The sequence below is a fragment of the Clarias gariepinus genome, chromosome 20 (assembly GCF_024256425.1).
Source record: "Clarias gariepinus isolate MV-2021 ecotype Netherlands chromosome 20, CGAR_prim_01v2, whole genome shotgun sequence".
Taxonomy (NCBI): Eukaryota; Metazoa; Chordata; class Actinopteri; order Siluriformes; family Clariidae; genus Clarias; species Clarias gariepinus.
This window is the reverse complement of record NC_071119.1, coordinates 10,253,051-10,274,739: the sequence shown is the minus strand read 5'-3', so window position 1 is coordinate 10,274,739 and position 21,689 is coordinate 10,253,051. Positions and strand designations below refer to the sequence as shown.

At 38.0% G+C, this 21,689-nt stretch overlaps 1 protein-coding gene across 1 annotated transcript in view; it reads right to left on the bottom strand.

The window, feature by feature from the left end:
* LOC128508315 (C-type lectin domain family 4 member M-like) overlaps window positions 1-21,486 on the bottom strand; it is a 324,096-nt gene extending 302,610 nt beyond the window's left edge. Inside the window, exons 1-3 of the mRNA XM_053479586.1 lie at window positions 21,354-21,486; window positions 18,979-19,192; window position 18,554 (exon numbers count right to left, since the gene is read on the bottom strand). Of these exons, the coding sequence (XP_053335561.1) occupies window position 18,554; window positions 18,979-19,192; window positions 21,354-21,486 (348 nt within the window). The remainder of the gene's footprint in view (window positions 1-18,553; window positions 18,555-18,978; window positions 19,193-21,353) is intronic.
* Window positions 21,487-21,689: the final 203 nt, after the last annotated feature.

Sequence of the window (21,689 nt, the reverse complement as noted above, 5' to 3'; positions counted from 1 at the left end):
TTTTTGCAGCTCTAGTATACACAGCTTTTTAAGGCCTTTTTTGTAAGCCCTCAGTCTTTAGCTGGTTACCAATAGATATACTGCACATGAAGCTCTGAAATTATATTTGACAATGACGATGATCAGGAAGAGAGAAGCCAGGTTGAAACTAAGGAGCGTTTAGAGAAGGAAGAGTCAGAGGTTGAGGATGACACAAAGTATAACCACAGAGTATATAAGACTCTGATGAGGAAGAATACCCAGCTGAGGCAATGGTCTTCTTTTGGTCTTGATATGCCATATCGAGAGTGGATGACATCACGTTCTGTTTTAAACTTTTCCTCATAGACTCCATTCTTCCTCACATAACTCATGACCTGGAGGAGAGAAGGGTTTATGAAAATGCCTAGAAAGAGGTACTGTAGACCCAGTAAATATTGACGTCTACAACTCCGGGTGTGTTGATTTTGTGTGATGTCTACAGATCCAAGAACGAATCTGCATCCAGTTTATGGGATGTGGACACTTAAGCCTGGTCCTGAGGTCATTGAATATTTTTTTCCAGTGACTGGATGTTTGCTAGTAGGGACGTGCGGTGTGCACGAGCTCACAATGTGTTCCTGACAATGGCTCATTTCCCCTGGGGTCACCGCTTCAGATCCTGTTTTTTTTTTTGTTCTTCATTATTCCGATTGCATGGATCAGGTTCTAAAATCGTCCAACATAAAAGTTTCTCAGCCATACCAAATGTAAGCAATGGTGAAGAAACTTAGATTTAAAATGAAACTTAAAGGCTTTAAGTTACAGATAGTTCAAAAACAAAAACAAAGAAAGTCAACACAAGATCCAACCTCACCAGTGCCATCTTGAAGGCAGTAGGTAGATGGCAATAGTAGGTCATTTAATCAATCAAAGATTTAATTGCAAGACCACAGAGTGCAAAATCCTGTCCATGGTGAATAAGAATCCTTTGACAACACATTTTCAGAGGCTGTCCATACCACAGTACACTTGTGCATGCACAGACTCTAGTACGGTAGGTGGCAGTATGCACCTTGTTTGGTTTAGAACTGTCAGTAAACACAAAGAAGTTCTGTAGTACAATGACCTTTGTACAATGATTAATATTATTGATATTTCAGAGACAATGTCGAGAACAACCCTCTTTTCTGCCTTACTTCAGCTAAGTATTGAATTAATTAATAACTCCAAAAAGTTAACTTCAATATAAGACCACCTTCCAAGTGAATCTGGACATTGTAACCCTGTGTTAAATACTGCATATACACTCAAAAAATATATAAACACAACACCTTTGTTTCTGCTCCGATTTTTCATGAGATGGACTTAAAGATCTAAAATTCATTCCAGATACACAATATTACCATTTCTCTCAAACATTGTTCACAAATCAGTCTAAATGTGTGATAGTAAGCACTTCTGCTTTGCTGAGATAATCCATCCCACCTCACAGGTGTGCCACATCAAGATGCTGATCTGACATCATGAGTAGTGCACAGGTGTACCTTATACTGCCCACAATAAAAGGCCACCCTGGAATGTGCAGTTTTGTCTCACAGCAAAATGCCACAGATGCCACAAGCATTAACATAGCGTGCAATTGGCATGCTGACAGCAGGAATGTCAACCAGATCTGTTGCTCGTGCATTGAATGTTCATTTCTCCACCATAAGCCGTTTCCAAAGGCGTTTTAGAGAATATGGCAGTACATCCAACCGGCCTCACAACCGCAGACCACGTGTAACCACACCAGCCCAGGACCTCCACATCCAGCAGGTTCACCTCCAAGATCGTCTGAGACCTGACACTCAGACAGCTGCTGAAACAATTGGTTTGCATAACCAAACAATTTCTGCACAAACTGTCAGAAACCGTCTCAGGGAAGCTCAACTGCATGCTCGTCGTCCTCATCGGGGTCTTGACCTGACTCCAGCTCGTCGCCGTAACAGACTTGAGTGGGCAAATGCTCACATTTGATGGCGTCTGGCACGTTGGAGAGGTGTTCTCTTCACGGATGAATCTCGGTTTACATTGTTCAGGGCAGATGGCAGACAGCGTGTGTGGCGTCGTGTGGGTGAGCGCTTTGCTGATGTCAATGTTGTGGATCAAGTGGCCCATGGTGGTGGTGGGGTTATGGTATGGGCAGGCATCTGTTATGGACGAAGACCACAGGTACATTTTATTGATGGCATTTTGAATGCACAGAGATACCGTGATGAGATCCTGAGGCCCATTGTTGTGCCATACATCCATGAACATCACCTCATGTTTCAGCAAGATAATGCACGGCCCCATGTTGCAAGCATCTGTACACAGTTCTTGGAAGCTGAAAATGTCCCAGTTCTTGCATGGCCAGCATACTCACCGGACATGTCACCCGTTGAGCATGTTTGGGATGTGCTTGACCGGCGTATACGACAGTGTGTACCAGTTCCCACTAATATCCAACAACTTCGCACAGCCATTGAAGAGGAGTGGACCAACATTCCACAGGCCACAATTGACAATCTGATAAACTCTATGCGAAGAAGATGTGTTGCACTGCATGAGGCAAATGGTGGTCACACCAGATACTGACCGGTTCTGAGTCCCCAGACCCCCAATAAAGCAAAAAACTGCACATTCCAGGGTGGCCTTTTATTGTGGGCAGTATAAGGTACACCTGTGCACTACTCATGATGTCAGATCAGCATCTTGATGTGGCACACCTGTGAGGTGGGATGGATTATCTCAGCAAAGCAGAAGTGCTCACTATCACACATTTAGACTGATTTGTAAACAATGTTTGAGAGAAATGGTAATATTGTGTATCTGGAATGAATTTTAGATCTTTAAGTCCATCTCATGAAAAATCGGAGCAGAAACAAAGGTGTTGCGTTAATATTTTTGTTGAGTGTAGAATAGAATATGTCCTCACACAGGAAGATGAGGTGAAAGCCACACAAACTGCATTGAAGTTTCAGAAGCTCATCTCTGTTTAGAGTCTCTGTAGCATTAGATACTGTATTGTAGAGACACCACATTGTCGAGGTTAATTCAGAATGCAAATTTGTAGACAAACATTACATTCAGAGCATTCTAAAAACTTTTTCTTTTTTCTTAGATAGTCCCTTAGCAGACACTTCCTCAATTAGGATACTTAATGTGACAAGGAAATGTGAACGATAACTAAAAGCAATAATATAAATGAAACGATGATGTCAACATGTTAACAGTACTGAAAAGAAGTGTGTATGACTGTGTGTGTATTTGGGGCCTGGCATCTTACAGAGGAAACCACACTGAGTTTCATGTTTCTTTTTACAGCAGTTCAATTTTTTTGAATAGGGATGCATATTTATGATCATGAATTGTCTATAAATCATATCAAATAAACAGTAGTTTAAACAGGATTTATCTACAGATCTACAGCTACTGGCAAATAATGTCAACACTATCAGAACATGCACAACCAGACAGAGCTTCAATATCCTGTAAAGAGAAATACATGTATCGTTCTCAAACAGTGACGCATGCAAGTCCAAAACCCCAGTGAAAATATTTATAGACACTAAAGTGAGCAGGTACAGACACGGGTGTCTAAAAGCACTTATGTGGCTTTGAGCTCATCTTCCTGTCTTGAGGTCTGAGCCGAGACATATACATCTCATACACACAATCACCAAGAGAGTTGCAGCAGCACATATTGTACCTGAGCAATACACAGACTGAATGCTGATCAGAGAAATCAGAACCAGAGATGAAGGGAAATGTTTATGCAAACTTAATAATTTTAGCAGAAAAAAGATCAACTGCCTCAGAGGACTCGTATGAACAAATTTATGTGAATGAAGATGTTCCTGAGACTCGGGTGACCAGAAGCCATAAGGGAACTATGACTTCAGGTACATAACCCACCACACTCACACACATGCACATATGCTCTCTCTCTCTCTCTCTCTCTTTCTCTCTCTCACACACATTTAGAAATTGTAAGTGTTGATGACCAGTATATCTTGGCAAGATTTGTAAAGTCAGACAAGAGCTACTGAGAAAATACTGTTTCTTTCTGTGATTTTGTGACAAACCAAAGTGTTAGTCACATGAATATTGTTTTTGGGGGAAAAAATCGACTAAGTATTTCAGAGATACCTAAAGCCAGCCTCTTGATTGAGAAAGTAGACATGTTATATGCTATTACTGAGGGCTGTTCAGGCGTTAGTGACCAACATAAGGATCTGGGACAACATCATACAGTACAGTACATACCTTTTAGTAGCACACATTAGAACTGAATTGTTGTAGCCTCAATGTCTACTTTGTCTGGTGGGAATCGTTTCTCTACCATTTCTCTACGGCCCACACCTCCAGACATTCTTTGGAGTAGCAGAGCTCTGGCCCCCAAAGAATATGACCAATTACATTCCCCCTGGAGGTCTGCTAAGCCAAGACAGCCCCCAGGTCTACATGACTGGCATCTGACGGAACTGTGAAAGGAAGTGATGCATCTAGCTGAGATAGCCACTGGTTGACTCTTCAAAGCTGATTTCAGACCAAAAGAAACTTCATACATTCTTTTGGTCACATTCCCTGTATATTCAATTTCTACCCCATAAATAATTTTAACATACTTTATGGAAGATCAAACATTCTTTATGTGACTTGTTTATAACTGATTATAAGTCAGTAGCTATGAGCTCAGCCTGATGTACCTTTTTTCTGTGAGATTTTTTTCTGCATGCATACAGGTCCGGGGTGTCAGTCGCTCATTCTACATACTATAACTGTAGATGCTTTGTAGCTATGAGTTTGGTCTGATGTCCCCATTTTCACCGTGATGTTTTACCTGTAGCTCAGTTCGCGTGCAGATCCTGAAAGCTGTGTGCTACCATTACTTGCATGCTCCTCTTCACTGTGCTCCAAAGTAATGCCTGTGACATGCTTACAGTATAACACAAAATTTGACAATGATACTGCCTACTGTGACTACTGTAACATAAAAGCTGATGATGATGCCTACTGTTGCATTGGCAATGACTGCCTGCAATGGAGTGCCAGTGTTTCTGACAGTTTGTGGCATAAAAGCTGATAATTGCCTGTGACATGACCACAGTATGACAACTGGTAAAAAATTCTGCCCATGTTGCACGTGTGTAAGTGTGTGTGCATAATAGGAAGAGAAACAAGAGTGTCGTGTGTGTCCTATTGTTGTGTCAGACAGCAGTGGTTAAGGCTAATCTCAGACCAATAAAACTTGTGCCCACACTATGACACAAAAGCTAATAATAGCAAATACCACCTGCTGCCCAAACAAAGAAATAAGCAAACAGAATATCTGTTATATGTAAACTAGAAGTTAACTAAAGCTCTGCCCGGATGCAGATCCTAATGGCTGCATGCAAGCATTACTTGCAAATGGAATGTATGGTCAATTCCTCTCATCATGCTGCTACAGTGTTTCGGCAGCTGCTACTTCATCCAATGTAATGCTCGTGACATGTTCACAGTATGACACTGTATGACATGAAAGTCAGGAGGTACACGCCAAGACCCCCAGCCACACAAACACAAACACAACACTCTTTAACTTGTGAAAGGAGCCGGATTTCATGACCCTGCCACCGAGGAGGAAAAGACCGCCAGGAGATACACGTCAAGGGCATAATTTCCAGTCGGGGAAAGCCACCCAGCCCCAGCCGCCGGATGTGACAGAGGACTCCCATCTGAGGCCAAGACTAAGAGAGAGCCGGGAGGGGCCGATATGGCCATTCCACAAGAGGAGAGCCGTCACGAACCGCGCAGGAGCTGCTGCCCATGGGGGCACAGACTTCCACTCTGCCCACCGTTACCGCTCACCAGCCTGTGCTAACGGAAGGAAAGGTGTGCACATGCTGGTCTGTGGGCAGTGCTTAGCTGGCATGTGCACACCTTTCATTCCATTATAGATCGATATATATTTATTTTTATTTAGTTTTCTTACATTTTTTTTTTTATTGCCATAATGTGGGAAAAACACACACATACAAGACCCCCACTGGGGTTTAAAATGCCATAGGTCTTCCAGCTGCTCCTGACAAGGGATTGCCACAGCAGCCCACCTGGTTCATCGATACAAGCTTGGCACAGGTTTAATGCTAGATGCCCTTTCTGACACAACCCTCCCATTTTCTCTGCGCTTGGGACCGGCACTGCATCTAGTGGGTGGGGTTCGGGCACTGGCTGGGAATCGAATTGGGCCTCCTGAATGGCAGGCAAAACACCTACCACAGAGCCTGTTTTTATATATGGCCACCTCGTGATGAGTCTAAAATACACACACACACACAGCTTTGTAATAAATTAAGACATGCATTATTGTATATTAACATGCATCATTAATTTGTTCATTTTATGTTACTGTATAATTTATCCATTATTTATAGCATAGCCAGCATTATTGCATTTAATTGCATATTGGATGCATAATATATTTAAGAAATATTGCTTGAATAGATTTTCCAAAATCTAATTCGGACCATTTTGTCATCACCAAATTTAAACTGACAGGTGCAGTGCATATTGTTTCATATGCTGAAGATCATTAGCACTTTCAGGCTCGATTCCTGTCTCTGTGTGCATGGATTTTGCATGTTCGCCCCATGCTTGGTGGGTTTCCTCCAGACACTCCAGTTTCCTCCCACAGTCTAAAGTCATGCAGATTAAGCTTATTGGCATCCCCAAATTGCCCGTAGTGTGTGAAGGAGTGTGTGTGAGTGAGTTTATATGTGTGTGCCCTGCGATGGATTGGCACCCTGTCCAGTGCGTTAAGAGTTAATTGCAAAAAAGGTTGTCAACAACTGTTCTAGATGTAAAGAGTAATAGTTTTGCTGTTCATTTATACATAAAATAAAAATATGTTCTTTATCTTTCTAGGACTCAACACTGCAGGGGGTAAATGTCACAGACTGACTGCAGTATGTGTGCTGCTGCTCGGTGTTCTCCTGCTGACTGCTGTCCCAGTGCTGTGGATAAAATTAATCACAGAGAAAAACCTAAACAAACAGTTACAGCAGGAAATAGATGAACTTCAGAACCTGAATGATCAGTTCCATCAGGAGAGAGATGAACTTCAGAACCAGAACAAACAGTTACAGAAGGAAAGTAATGGACTTCTGAACCTGAAGAAGCAGTTACAGCAGGAGAGAGATGAACTTCAGAGCAGGTTGGATGCTTTAGGTGAGCAAACACGAAGGATAAAAACCTTTAAAGTAGAACCAAGTAAACTCAGGAAGATTAAACACATTTTGATAATGATTCCATTAGACTACAGTTATCATCATTTTTACTTATCACTCTAGAATCCATTTAACCTCATTGCTATGTTTCTGAACATAAATAAATAAATCAATTACTAAAATTAAATACATTTACTTTTTATTTATTTATTAAATACATTTACTTTTTATTTATTTATTTATTAAATACATTTTGGTAATTTATTTATTATTTATTTATTTAGTTATTTAAGTGTTTCTGCACATGTCCTACTGTGTGGTTAGATATGCAGGACAAGCAGAGATGGTCAAGCTTCGGATCTCATCTTTATTATTTCTCTGAGTTGAAGAACTGGGATGAGAGCAGACAGGCCTGTAGAGACAGAGGAGCAGACCTAGCGATCATAAACAACAAAGAGAAACAGGTGTGTGTGTGTGTGTGTGAGAGAGAGAGAGAGAGTGTTGGAAAACGTGGGAAAGTTCTCAAGTTGTTCTGATATCAAATATACAGGAGTTTATCATCAAACAGCTACAAGAAAGTCGAGCTTGGATTGGTCTGAGTGACAGAGACAAAGAGGGAGAGTGGAAATGGGTGGACGGTACACCACTGACCTCTGGGTAAGATATTGCATGTGTATCTCAACAATCTATTTGTCTCTTGTCATTTTGAGACTGTACCAGAGAAATAAACCTAGATGATTTTTTTCCTGTAATATTTTTATTGTATTGTGATTTATTTGGAGTCTTATTATTAAAGACTAAATCAGATTGTCTTAATTTCAGGAACTGGGGTCCAAGTCAACCAGATAATTACAAAGATGAGGACTGTGCTGAGATTGGGTTTCCTAATAGACAGCACTGGAATGACCAACAGTGCTCTTTTAAACAAGGCTGGATCTGTGAGAAGAAAAAATAACATAAATTTTTAAATAAATTAAGCTGAGTGTATTAATCAATGGGATGAGTTCTGTGTCTTCATTTAATTATTATTATTATTTATTATAACTGCTGTGCACAACAATATTATTTGGTGCCTATATGTTTATTTGTACTGCTTGAATAACTAGAAAGTGTGATAATCAAGCTCATCAGGCTTAGTGTCTGTTACTTCATGACATTGCAGGAGTTTTCTTTGTTTCTATGTGTCTTATTTACCAATTTTAACATAATTATGCTCCAAAACCTTACTGGCACATTTTTATATGCAGTAATGTTTATTTGTCACATAAACATTACTGCACAGTGAAATTCTTTCTTTTCATATCCGAGCATAGTTGGGGTCATAGCATAGGGTCAGCCATGACATGACACCCATGGAGCATATCCTATAGGGTTTAGGGCCTTGCTCAAGGCCCCAACAACAGTTACCTGGTGGAGCTAGGGCTTGAACCACTGACCTTCCAATCAGTACTGAACTACCATCTGCAATAAGTTCTTCACCAAATAATTCTATGAATAAAGGTGATTATTGCTTCTTATTTGTTTGTTCATGAGCTTGTTTTTTTTGGTTACAATTTATATATTAATAATGTTGTTTATTATAGTAGCATAATGGCTTAGTGGTTAGCACCGTTGCCTCGCACTTCCAGAGTCCAAGTTCGATTCCTGTCTCAGGGTCTGTGTGCATGGAGTTTGCATGTTCTCCCTAAGTACTCCGGTCTCCACCCACAGCCTAAAGACATGCGGATTAGCCTAATTGGCATTCCCAAATTGCTTGTAGTGTTTAAATGCTTGTGTAAATGTTGACTAGAGGTCCTACCATGGTTGTAAAAATGGAAATAAATACAATGACCACTGGCCTCCCCGGTCCCTAGTTGGACAACAAAGGGTCCTGGATGTATGGATAGAATATTGTTTACTTTACAACATTACATTTATTGAACTGTGCTGTTATATGAAAACAATAAATGACAGGCTGGTATGATGCAGTCTGAAGTTATTTTTCTTTATCATTTGCTTTTATAACTGTTATACCATAGCAATTTTAAATGTAGCATTTTTATGTATTAATTAAATAAATATGTGACTGTTCTGAAAAAGTCAGGCTTGATGGCTGCTGAACTAAAATCAGGGTCACAGCTGAATTTATTTATTAATAGAAATTAATTTATACACTCCTTGTACAGATCTGCACATATTACAATAAAAATAAAAATAAACAAACATCACCATGTGAAATATGTGAAGAGGTAGTGACCCTGAAAAGATTAATTAATATATATTTTTATCAACGTATATTTTTGAACATGCATTACATGTGGCAGTCTAAATGCTCCGTGCAAAAAAAAAAAGTGATTAAAAGTGGTTTAATCCACTGTGCTATGATTAGATTAGATTAGATTAGATTAGATTAGATTGTCATTATGTAAGAAACATAAATGCAGCAGTTGAAATACACATCATGGTTACTTCCATTTGACAGAAGAGGATATCCAGCTGTGTCATCAGCAAAGAACGACTATTTTCTACTGACTGGTGAAGTCTGGCCAGAAGTAGTCTTCAGTAAAGTGAAGGAAACAGTAAAGCATGGTAAAGACTTCTTGCAAGTTTGGGGCTGCATTTTTACAAAGATTTGGTCAGTATTATTGGAGTCCTAAATGCTGAGAAATACAGGAAGATAATTATCCACCATGCAATACCATCAGGGGGGTATCTGATTGGCCCGAAATTTATTCTGCAGCAGAACAATGACCCCATACGCACAGCCAGTGTCAATAAGAACTATTTTCAGCATAGAGAAGAACAAGGCGTCTTGGAAGCAAGAATTGGGCCCCAGAGAGCACTTGTCTTAAAATCATCGAGTAAGAATAGACAGAAGGCGACAAAAAAAATTGAGGCACTCTACAACTGCTAGAGATCTGTGGTTAGTTCTCCAAGATGTTCGGAACAACCTACCTGCCTTATGAAGTTCCTTCAAAAACTGTGTGCAACTGTAACTGGTGGAATGATGTTTATTCTAGTTTTGCAGGCAAAGGGTCGTCACACCAAATATTAATTTGATACAGATCTGTTCATTTACTTTCCAGTATGTTAAGTGATATAAATAAACTATTCACATTTAAATATTAACTTTTTATAAACTGCGTAAAGATCCACTGGTGGGAATCACGTTACTTGTTGGTGCCACTCACCTCTGTCTGTCTTCAGGCGATGCTCAATAATATTCACTGCAACAATGATATTTCCTCATTAATGCACACACAAACTGTTGCACAACCTGTCCATGTTAAACAAACAATTGATGCCTTTTTGGAAATTTTCAAAGTTATGGAATAGTCTTCCAAATAGTGTTTGGGACTCAGACACAGTCTCAATGTTTAAGTCTAGGCTAAAAACCTATTTATTTATCCAAGCATTTTTGTAAATTGATGGTTCCACTTTTTAAATCGTTCAGGACTGGAATTTCCTACAGTCGACCTGAGCCTCCAGGAACAAACTGGACTTTAATCTTACACATCTCCTCTTATACTGAACTTCCAGTCTCGCATAGATTTATGCAGATCAATCCTTGCTATCTGTTTTTACCCAAATGAGGATGGGTTCCCTGTTGAGTCTGGTTCCTCTCAATATTTCTTCCTATTACCATGCCGGTCCCATGCCCGGATAAAATGGGAGGGTTGCATCAGGAAGGGCATCCGGCGTAAAACCTCTGCCAAGTTGTAGTGCGAACTGGGTATTCCGCTGTGGCGACCCCTTGCTGGGAGCAGCCGAAAGACCAACAACAACATACACATTCACATTTCCTACAAACTTAAATAATTCTTTTGATTGTGTAAAGCTGCTTTGCGACAATGTCAATTGTTACAAGTGGTATACAAATAAAATTGAATTAAATTGAATTAAATAAATCAATGCATAGATGCAATGTACTGTATATATCATTTTACCAGAACAATGTTATTATATAACTAATGGACTTGTAAGAAAATTGCAGATTAAATTCCTTGACACTTTTACGACAAGTAGACACTAATGTTTCTTCTCTGATAATTCTCTGTAGCTTCCTTTAATGACAACAGCACTTTTAATTCAGTGTACACTAGGAAGAAAGTATTTAGGTTTGCAAAACACACACACACACACACACACACACACACAGAGAGAGAGAGAGAGACTCATTCTTTGCACTGTGTGCTGATGCATTTAGCCCTAGTAAAGCCCCGCCCCACAAAAAAAATATATATAAAAAAACATATGATCTGTCCTATAGCTCATCTGTTTTAACTTAGTTTTTTTATTATTATTCATAAGACAACCTTTCAGTTTTGTAAATAATTCTAGTTATAGTGTGTTAAGTCTTACTTTAGGTTAAACGTTTTTGAGAATTAGTCCATCCAGCTAAGATAAATGTTATGTCAATGATTGATAAAATCTGGATTAAGGATATTTTATTTTATTTTGTTTTATTTATTTAATTTTTATTTTTCAGTTTCCCCCCTGAGGGATTCCCACCGTATTGTGGTTAGGGGGTTTGCGTGCCTAAGAGCTATACCAGCAGGAGCTTAGTCTTCAAGTGGGACACCCAAGTTGGACAGGTCTGAACGTAGAGGCCTGACACTTCAATCCACTTCTCCAGGTTTTGGACGCAGCTAACAACACAATTCAGCAAGGACAATACTGTTACTATGAGCACAGGGAAATAAACAGTGCTCGAACATGATGTGTACGCATGATGCCCCCTTCACATTTCTGACTGTAAACAGAATTGGTAAGATGCACTGAATCGTACTATACAGTGGACAGATAGAAGATAAAGTGTATGCTATAAACTGTAAATCAGTTAATTATAATATTTTTTTTAAGGATTCGAATTAACCTCTGACATGGGTCATGCATGTTTTAGACGGTCCCTTAGTGACTCCAGCGCTATAAACGCCGGAAAGCAGCATTTCTGAGACTTAGCTTCAGCAGGCTGTAACAGGAGAAGATCTAAAAATATATTTATTTGTAATACAGTAGCTTCTCTGTCCACTCCAGAGTATGAAAATATGCGATTTGTCATTCTTGTGTGTTTATTTCTTGATAAACAGATGAGATAATCTTGAATGTGTGGCAAATGTCCAATATAAGACCAACTTTACCGCGGTTTACTTCCTTTGCTGAAGTTTCCCCCTCTTGGTCGTCGTCTGAGAGTGACGTCACTCCCCATACAATCACACCCCACAGTATAGACCCACCCCTGATGCTGATTGACAGGTTTCCGTGTAATGCGTTGGAAATGCAATTGCAAATGGATTAGCGATTACGTTTGAGTTTTGGCAGGCTACGTGAGTGAGAAAGTGAAAAAGCAGACGTGGTAATTGATTTTACTATTTAAATATGACAGGCTCATAACTTGGAGGACATGGGAAATGCAAATGGACTTTGCAAAAATGCTTTTTCATTTAAAATTTGGCGGTCAATGTGCATTCGCAAAGGCGAAAAAGCAAACTGTAATGCAAAGTTTGCAATTGCATTTGAATTATGTCACACTTTATGGGTCCACATATGGAAGCGCAATTGCGAATGCAATTTGTCATTCCTTTTAAAAAATGTCCGGGATATCACTCCATATAGAAGGAGTTCTGATTAAAAAGAGAAAAATTCATTTCTGTGAACTTTGGTGGGTTGTTTAACTTTTTTTTGATAGGAATGCATTTGGTGAATGTGTTAACTAAGTAATGGATGTTGACCTCAGCTTATCACTCACCTCGCCTTCTCCAGGAACGCTGACGACAATCATTTCTGTGCAAGGTGACCTGACACTCATCAGTGAACAGGATGGTAGACCACTTCTGCATTGTCCAGGTCAACATGGGCCCCAGAGTTTGCTTTGGTGGAGGAGGTGCAACAGTCTGGACAGGCATCACCAGTCAGCACAAAACAGATTTGGTTATTGTACATGGCTCAGTCACTGCACGTTCTTACCTCAGGGACATTATGGAACCCATCAATTCCGCCAGCACATCCCCAACTCTCTGTTCATGGATGATAATGTTTCAACACATCGTGGCAGAATTGTCACAACTCGACTTCAGAAAGTTGGATATATATATATATATATATATATATATATATATATATATATATATATATATATATATATATATTATTTATGTTGTGTATGAAAAAAAAAAACGTTAGTGTTTAAAGATGTAAATAAATATAAAAAAAAAAGAGAAATAAATGTATACTTCTGTATAATTTGTATTCACAAACCAAGGTCGGGAAGGCTGATGGATTTAAATTTTGTTAGATTTATTTCATAATGTGCTCAGAAGCAAAATGTACAAATATATTTATATCTAATATAAATATATAATTCTGTATTTTGGGTTTTAGAAGATTAACCTGTATGATTTAGCTGCACAATTGTACAGTATGTTCATGGGCACTGTTAAATGGTTAAGCTAATATGTTAGTACATGTGACTGATGTTTTGCACTTTGAATCAATTCTCAGATTGTTCATGAGGAGGTGTTGTATACTAGGCTGGGATGGATCTAAGGAATATTTAATTGTGAATTGTGTAGTTTTATGTAGATAGTTTTTTTTCCTTCGCCAAGTCCGTCGTGTGATGTGATCGACTGTATGGTTGTGAACGATGGCGAGCCAGAGCCAATGAATTGGTGAAGATAGTTCTACTGCGGAGTCCAACCCGACACATCTTATTGCCAGAATTCTGTGCAACTGCAGCTAAGCTGATAATTCACACTCCTACACTACCCAGGTAGTGGTAGAAAACAAGACCTTTACATTTCACAAAAAGATTCCACCACACCACAAGGGACCAGGAGAATTTTTAGACACTTTCATTTTTTTTTTTTTTTTTTTCCTTCAGAATTTTAATTGAATTGTCTTTATCACATTCATGTGTTGTGTTAAGTCACTCACACATTCATCTCTTCCTTAGGAAATTGCAAATTTTACTGTTTGTGTAATAAAGCAGGTTTGTGTTATTAGTTTTATATAAACTGGACTAAATTTTTTTTTTATTATCTTTCAGAGAGTCGAACCTAGCCCATATCCATATGGAGAACAGTGTTATATTACCTATTACATTATTATTACCCATTACAGTAGCAAGAAGAAAAGAGAACCACTTTTAGTTAGGTTTTTAAAGAATCCGGTGGAATCATGAATTAAAGTTAAGTGAGCTTTAATATCTATTTATTTTGTGTCTTTTAAATGTAAACATTTTCATTGTTTTTTTTGGCATTCATGCAAAAATATAATTATAGTGTTGGAAATTAGTAATATTGGTAATATTTTTGGAATGCATTATCTGCATTTACGTTATTTCTTATAAAAAAAATGTATTTTGCAGTAGGAAGCTTTGCTTTAAAAACTTGACTCTGGAACAGATTAAATTCATATGCTGAGGTCTACTGTACTTTTTTTTTTTAAAGTTTTTATGCAGCTTTTACTTTGAGGTAGTAAAACATAAACAGACAAGTTTTACAACACCTAGATTATTAACAGTTTCACACACATTCACACACACACATGAACGCTAATGCCGCATTTAATATGTAATATTTACTTTGTGACAGTAAGTTTTCAGGACAGAGGAGTGCGTGTGTTGTGGTTTCTCATTTACATGGCAATACATATTTCCTCTTTTTAACTTCAAGAAAGAAAACAGAGAGGCTCTTGAGGGAATCATTGCAAGATACGTACTGTACAGTTGCTTCTGTTATGTAGGGGATTACAAATGGTCCACAGCACTAAATGTGACTGTGAAAAATATATTATGTTTGTAGATTAACTTCTGTCCCACTTTACCAAATGTATTTTACTGGGATATGGTATTATTATTAAAGTACAAGTAGTATTGCACATTTAATTTGAATGTGTGCATATATTGTTAAAATAAATTTTTTTATTTTGACATTTCGTAAAACATTATATCTAAATAAAGAATTGTTAATATATTTGCCATATCATATCATTTTATTTCTGCTATTTATATAGGAAGTGCATTTAAGTCAATCTAGGTCCTGACATTGCTCCAAGCCATTTCCACATATTTGGGCCAGTAACAGAGTTCCTGGGAGGCCAACATTTCAGATGTGAAAGCAGGCAGTCTGATCATGGCTCAGGTGGACTGTACTTTCCACCTTGAAGGTATCCAAGCACTAGAGAGGTATAAGTGCATTAGTATATAAGGGGATTGCATAAAGAAATACAGGGAGCACAATCAATAGCCCTGGTTTGACTTGAACACTTCATGTTTTTGTGTCATATGCACATTTTCCTGTAGTAAAGTGTGTGAATAAAAGAAACATTCCAGAAACAAATAATGATAAAAAAAGCATAGTTTTATCTCTATAAAAACAATGTACACTTTCTGAAATCATGCAGACAAAATTCCCAGCGTAAATTAACACCAAGAGTGAAATGAACACCATACAATGTTTATATGAGTCCAGTTAGACTCAAATGACATCTGAAAGTCTTACATCCACACTAGTTTCACTATATGTGATATTGGTATTTGTGGGATAAATAGTAAAGTAAAAAGTGACATAGAACATGGGATTTTCAGAACTGTCCCATTTTACCAAAGTTCACCCTATATTTGTCTCAATTTGTATGCAAGCACTTATCAGTATAAAATAACAAACTCATTCATTGCGAAAGACGTTTCTCACAGATCCACTGATTTCTATAAGAGCATGTGTTGTCATTCCAGCCGTTCCCGTTATAAAAACTATAAATCTCAACACAGTCCTCAATTCCTGCAACATCATTGGGTTCCTTGGCATCCCAGAACCTAAAATCCAGAGAATTTGAATCAAACTCAGATCAGTGTTTAGTTTAATCCAATTTCATAAAATTAATTGAATCCTCTTAGGCTCTGTTCACTGAAATGCATATTGGAATGCTTTTTTTTTTTTTAGGCTGTCCTCATGAATGGAGGGTAGGGCCCAGTTTAAATGGTTCCAATGACCAGCCTTCCATGTCTTCCAATCTCAGTCCACTCTTTCACTGTCTATCATATGCCACTCTCACATATCATTCTTTAAATCAGTGTATACCCCTTCCCCTTGCAATGTGGCAACATGGCATTGGAAGGGGTTGAAACCCAACTTTCTGATTAGCAACATAACCTTCAGAGCCACCACAAAAATATAAGTAGTAATCTTGTCAGTTTTCTAAGTAGGACAACAGTTTTAATATGTTAGTATTGCACCTATAAAAAAACATCTGTTTCTTACGCAGTGGTCAGTGGTGTACCATCTACCCATTTCCACTTTCCCTCTGTATCTCTGTCACTCAGACCAATCCAAAAATCTGAGTTTCCCAGCTTTTTACCAATGAACTCCTGTAAATATAGAACACAATATAAAAAGAGCCTTAGTCACTCTATCTATTTGCATGCAATTGAGTGTATAATTTAGACTATGTGACAACGACTGCCATCTTGCCATCTACCCCAATTTCTGTACAGTGAAGAATCCATGCACACTTTCTTAAAAGAGACAAAGTGGGACCTGAAGGGAGGTGAGGGAGAGATGAACTTTAGGACAGTGTGTGTGTAGGAAATATTTAATTCTTAGTGTGTTTCATGATATTCTGTGTGCGTGAGAACAGATTGTCTTTCTTTTACCACGACACAAGCTGCACTTTCAATAAACAGATCCTATGGAAGTTTATGTTAAAGGTCGTAAAACTGTTGAACGCTCGTAAATGCAGAGCTACTCCTAAATTTATGTTCTTCCTTACCTTATCTTTTAAAAGCATTCCAAACTGGATGTAAACATTCCCACATCCACCTTTTCTTTGGTTCTTTGTGTGTGTGCGTATATATACTCCTGTCTCCCACAATAAACTTTGAACGTCTCACTGAACACTGACTTGTGTGCTTCATTGAGGGGTTCCCTGAGCTCAGGCGGGACAGCAGAATACAGGCGGAGCACTGAGTAGACCAAAGGGGGTCTACCAAAATTCAAGAAATCCTTACAGTGTGGTAAGCTGCTGTACAGATGTCTGAACTCTGTGAACTCTTTTATTTCTGTTTGACATTCTAAAATCCTAGAAGAATGCCCCTTTTGTCCATGGAGAGAAACTGTTTTTCATGACTTTGTACATGTTCCAGGTCCATGTATATATACAGGTGCATCTCAATAATTAGCGTTTTATTTTCGTAATTTAATTTAAAAAGTGAAACTCATGTATTAAATAGATTCAATATGCATGGGCTAATATATTGCAAGTGTTTATTTCTTTTTAATTTTAATGATTATGGCTTACAGCTAATGAAAGCACAAAAGAAAATTAGAATATTGTAAAAAAGTTCAATATTGGACACCAAACTAATCAGCTAATTAACTTAAAACTTAAAACTTAAAACACCAGCAAAAGTTTCCTGAGCCTTTAAATAGTCTCTCGGTCTGGTTCAGTGGGGTAAAAACGCTGTCTGTTTACAGAGTGCTGTATCCAAGCACATTAATGAAAAGTTAAATGGAAGGAAAAAAAATGTGGTAGAAAAAGGTGCACAAGTGATAGGGATACTGTCCTGAGAAGCACCATATACTGAAAAGCAGATTTATTTAGATTGCTTAGTCCTAGCGAGTTATTACAAAATATTTGGAGCCTTTTTCTTTAAATATTTGTTTATTCATATTTATTTATTTATTTATTTATATAAAAAAAACATTCTCTCTCTCTCTCTCTCTCTCTCTCTCTCTGTGTCTCTCTTTCTCTCTCCCTCTTACCTGTTCCTCTTTGCTGTTTATGATCAGCAGGTCTGTTCATTTGTCCCTGCAGTCCTGTCTGCTCTCAGTCCAGCTCTTCTTCTCAGTAGACATGAAATAATGACTGGAGCTTAAGTTAAAACACCTTCCTTTGTCTGTGAAGATAAATTGAGATAGTTTACAGAGATCAAACCACAGTTTCTGATCTGTTGCTTGTCTACAGACAATACTGTATATATTTCACAGTATAGGCTATATAATATGAGAAAAACATTTGAATATTAATATTTACATGGACTCACCTTTCATGGGCTAAAGTGAGCTAACGTGATCATTTTGTATTATCTATAGTACATAAATAATTGGTGTTTGATTATTTACAGTTCGTCCACAGTTAATTAAACAAAAGTTAAAGGCATTATACTCCTAAACAAAGTAAAGATCCAACAAGCACAGAGACAGCACTAAGTAATGCATCAAATAAATACCTAGTATAAACAATTTAAGTGTTGTGTACAGCATTTATTTTTTCCTTTTGTTTCTCAGTCAAAATATGAAGAGCACATGGCATTTCTGCAAAACTACAGCTTGTACTTCTGTATAACTTGATAATAGATTATTGTTGTATTTCTCTCTTTAGACCCTGGGAATTAATGTTGAAGTGATTAGTTATTAGTCAGGTGTTATTACAAAGTTAGCTATTAGTTATCAAGGAGAAATGTAAGACTGCTAAAGACTCAGTTATTACTGCACAGTTAATAGTGAGCTAATACATGCATGTTTAATAATTAGGTAATGTCAATGGAGAAGCATTCATTCTTCTTAGTCCTTACACAGTTACCTACAAGTTATGGATTATGAATTTTCATGAGGTGCTTTCATTCTATTGGAAGACCTTGTTGAAATGTAAGAGGATGTGAGTTAAATCTTGATGCCCCAGTTTTTAGACAGCTCCATGTCTAAAAACTAAGGACATTTAACTGATGGGCAGAAAATGTAATGCTAGATCTATTTACTTACACAAATCACAAAGTGTCCTCAGGCATCCATCTCTCTCCCATTGAAACTGGTCTCTCTCCATAGTCAGGTTGATGCAACTGGTCTGTAACTGGTCTTTTTCAATAGTCAGGTTGTTGTAACTGGTCTGTAACTGGTTATATTGTGTGTTAAGGATGTTGTATTTGATCCACAGCACTGTGACGGCAGTCAGCAGGAGAACACACAGCAGCACCACACACACTACAGTCAGTCTGTAACACCTGCTCCATGCAGTGTCTCCTCCTAGAAAAAAAATCGACAGAATGACACATTTTGTCTCTCCAACTAGCATATCCAATTTAGTCTTAACAGCCTCATTAATATCAAAGCCCTTCAGAAGTGAGCTGGAAAACATTTCAGCAACTATCTTGGTGGTATCTATCCAGCAATCACTGTGAAACTTCTGCCTTTGCACTAAATGCATGGGGAAGAGCAGGTCTTTCGACTTGTTTAACATAAATTGACTTCCATATCTGAATGTTACCTGTTCTCTCTTTGCACTTTACCGTGACTGTGTAAACAAAATGAGCATTTTCTGGCAGCATTTGTACTATTCTATCTGTTGCAAAGATCCAACAATTATGCATGGCCTACAAATTTAAATAGGGTTAATACCCTAAAAGCTTTGGACTATTTCCATTCCACAACTAGCCCCAGTGTTAGTTTGATGTCATTGTCCCACTGGAAGACTTATTGTTGTTCAAGATATAGGGTAAGGTTTTTAGCTGTTGGTCATGAGGTTTCTTCATGATTTCATCCACTTTGTGCAATGCCACAGTTTTACTTAGAACTTCTTAGATCTTAAATCTGTAATGAGTGTGTGACTTTTTTTTTTTTTTTTTTTTTACCAGGCAGGGGTCTGTGCCCTTGTTGTTTACATAATGAATGTTGGGAATATAGGGAATATAAGTAGCATTTCTAATGATGATCCATAATGTGTATTCTTGTGTGTGTGCAATAATGTTATGACTAAAGCTATAAACTATGCTGAGACTCATGTAATCATATAATTGTGCCAGAAGTTATAGTTGTGCTAAGTTAAGATGTCTGTCTTCGAATTCTTCGAATGCCCCCATGCACCCTGCACCTACTTTTGCAAACTCTGATCCTCTCCCTTATATGGTAAAAGAAGACTCTGTACAGGTTGTGACTGGACAATAATAGATTAGTTCCACAAATATCATGTGTGTTTCTTTTTCTGTTAACCTGTATACATGATTGCATTATAAGTGTGATGCACATACTCGCTTGTACTGCTCCATATACAGTACTGTACCCTTGTCTGTGCATAACAATTTTGGATATCTCTTGAACATTGCCTTGTATGATCTTTCCAGGCCTGAGCAAGACAATCAGCCCCAGAGAAAGCCTGATGATAGATAGCTGGTGTGAAGGTTGTGGTTAATCCCATAATCCTAACACACAATTACATAATTCCATCCAGTATGTGGTACTTTGTAGAAATCTTCTGGGATGTATAAAATAATGTAGTGTTTTTACGCCGGAAAGAATGCTGGAGAGACGAGTGAGCTTATTTGCTGCCCAATGCAATGGCTGGGAGTACTTTATTAGGCACACAGCCGGTATGGCATGAGCAGCACCTTCACTCAGGAGCCTACATCCAATTTAGCTTCAGCCTGAACCAGAGCACATTTCACACGTCACACACCCCCACACACACAAACAGGGCCGAAGCCACTAACCAAAACACCTTTCCCCAATATGGTGAACACACCGACATCCCCGCAAGGCATGCTGGTCGTCAGCCGCCGCCCCGCCCACGCCACAATAAATTACTAAACGAAAACCATTAGAAGGTGTAATTCAAATATACAAAATTTTGACTGCTACTTTAAGTAACCTGTATAGAGAGCAAGCTCCAAAGATCATTATCATTCTTCAGTTCCTTACAGTCTTGCTATGTTTATTATTCTTATTACACTACCTTTATTGTCTTTACCTTCCTCATTTCCTGCTTCTTCCTCATTTGTAATAAGAATTTTATTTATATATATATATATATATATATATATATATATATATATATATATATATATATATATACTTGCTTTTTTAGTTTTTGGTTTATTTTGCAGTGTGCACCTACTTTTTTACTTCTTTATTAAAATTTATGAAGGTAAATTACTTAATTTTCTTTCTTGTTGCAATTTGGAGTTATGACAGCTTGTATTGTTAAACTGCAGTACACTGTTATCCCAACAAGGGTGAATTTTCTTGACTTGCTCCAAAGTGTTAGAAATATGACAAATAAATCAATAAATAAATGAAAGTTTGTTAATAATTGTTGTGGGATGTCTTCATAACATAAATACCTGACATGTGAGCATAAGTCAGACTGCAGGGTCATTTAGAGTTATATCTTTAAAATGTGTGTGTGTCACACCTGAGTTTGTAGAATCTTGGTTGTTGCTGTTCCAGCGAGTCTCCAAGTTTAGCTCGTTGTCATAGATGACTTCTTCTAAGCGAGATGTGTTGTGTGCAGTCACTCCTGTGTTTGCGTAAACTTCCCGACTCATCTCCATTCTCCACTCTTACAGGTATTTGTACTTGTTCTCCTCAAGTACTTGTGCACCAGCGTGCATGTGTGTGTATGGTTGTTTGTGTGTGTGTGTGAGTGAGAATGTGTGTGTGTAATGGCTACTTACAGAGGAAGTTACACTGATAATTTTATTTACGGCCACTTCATTTATTTTTTGTTACACTTTCTATGTTTGTGAGT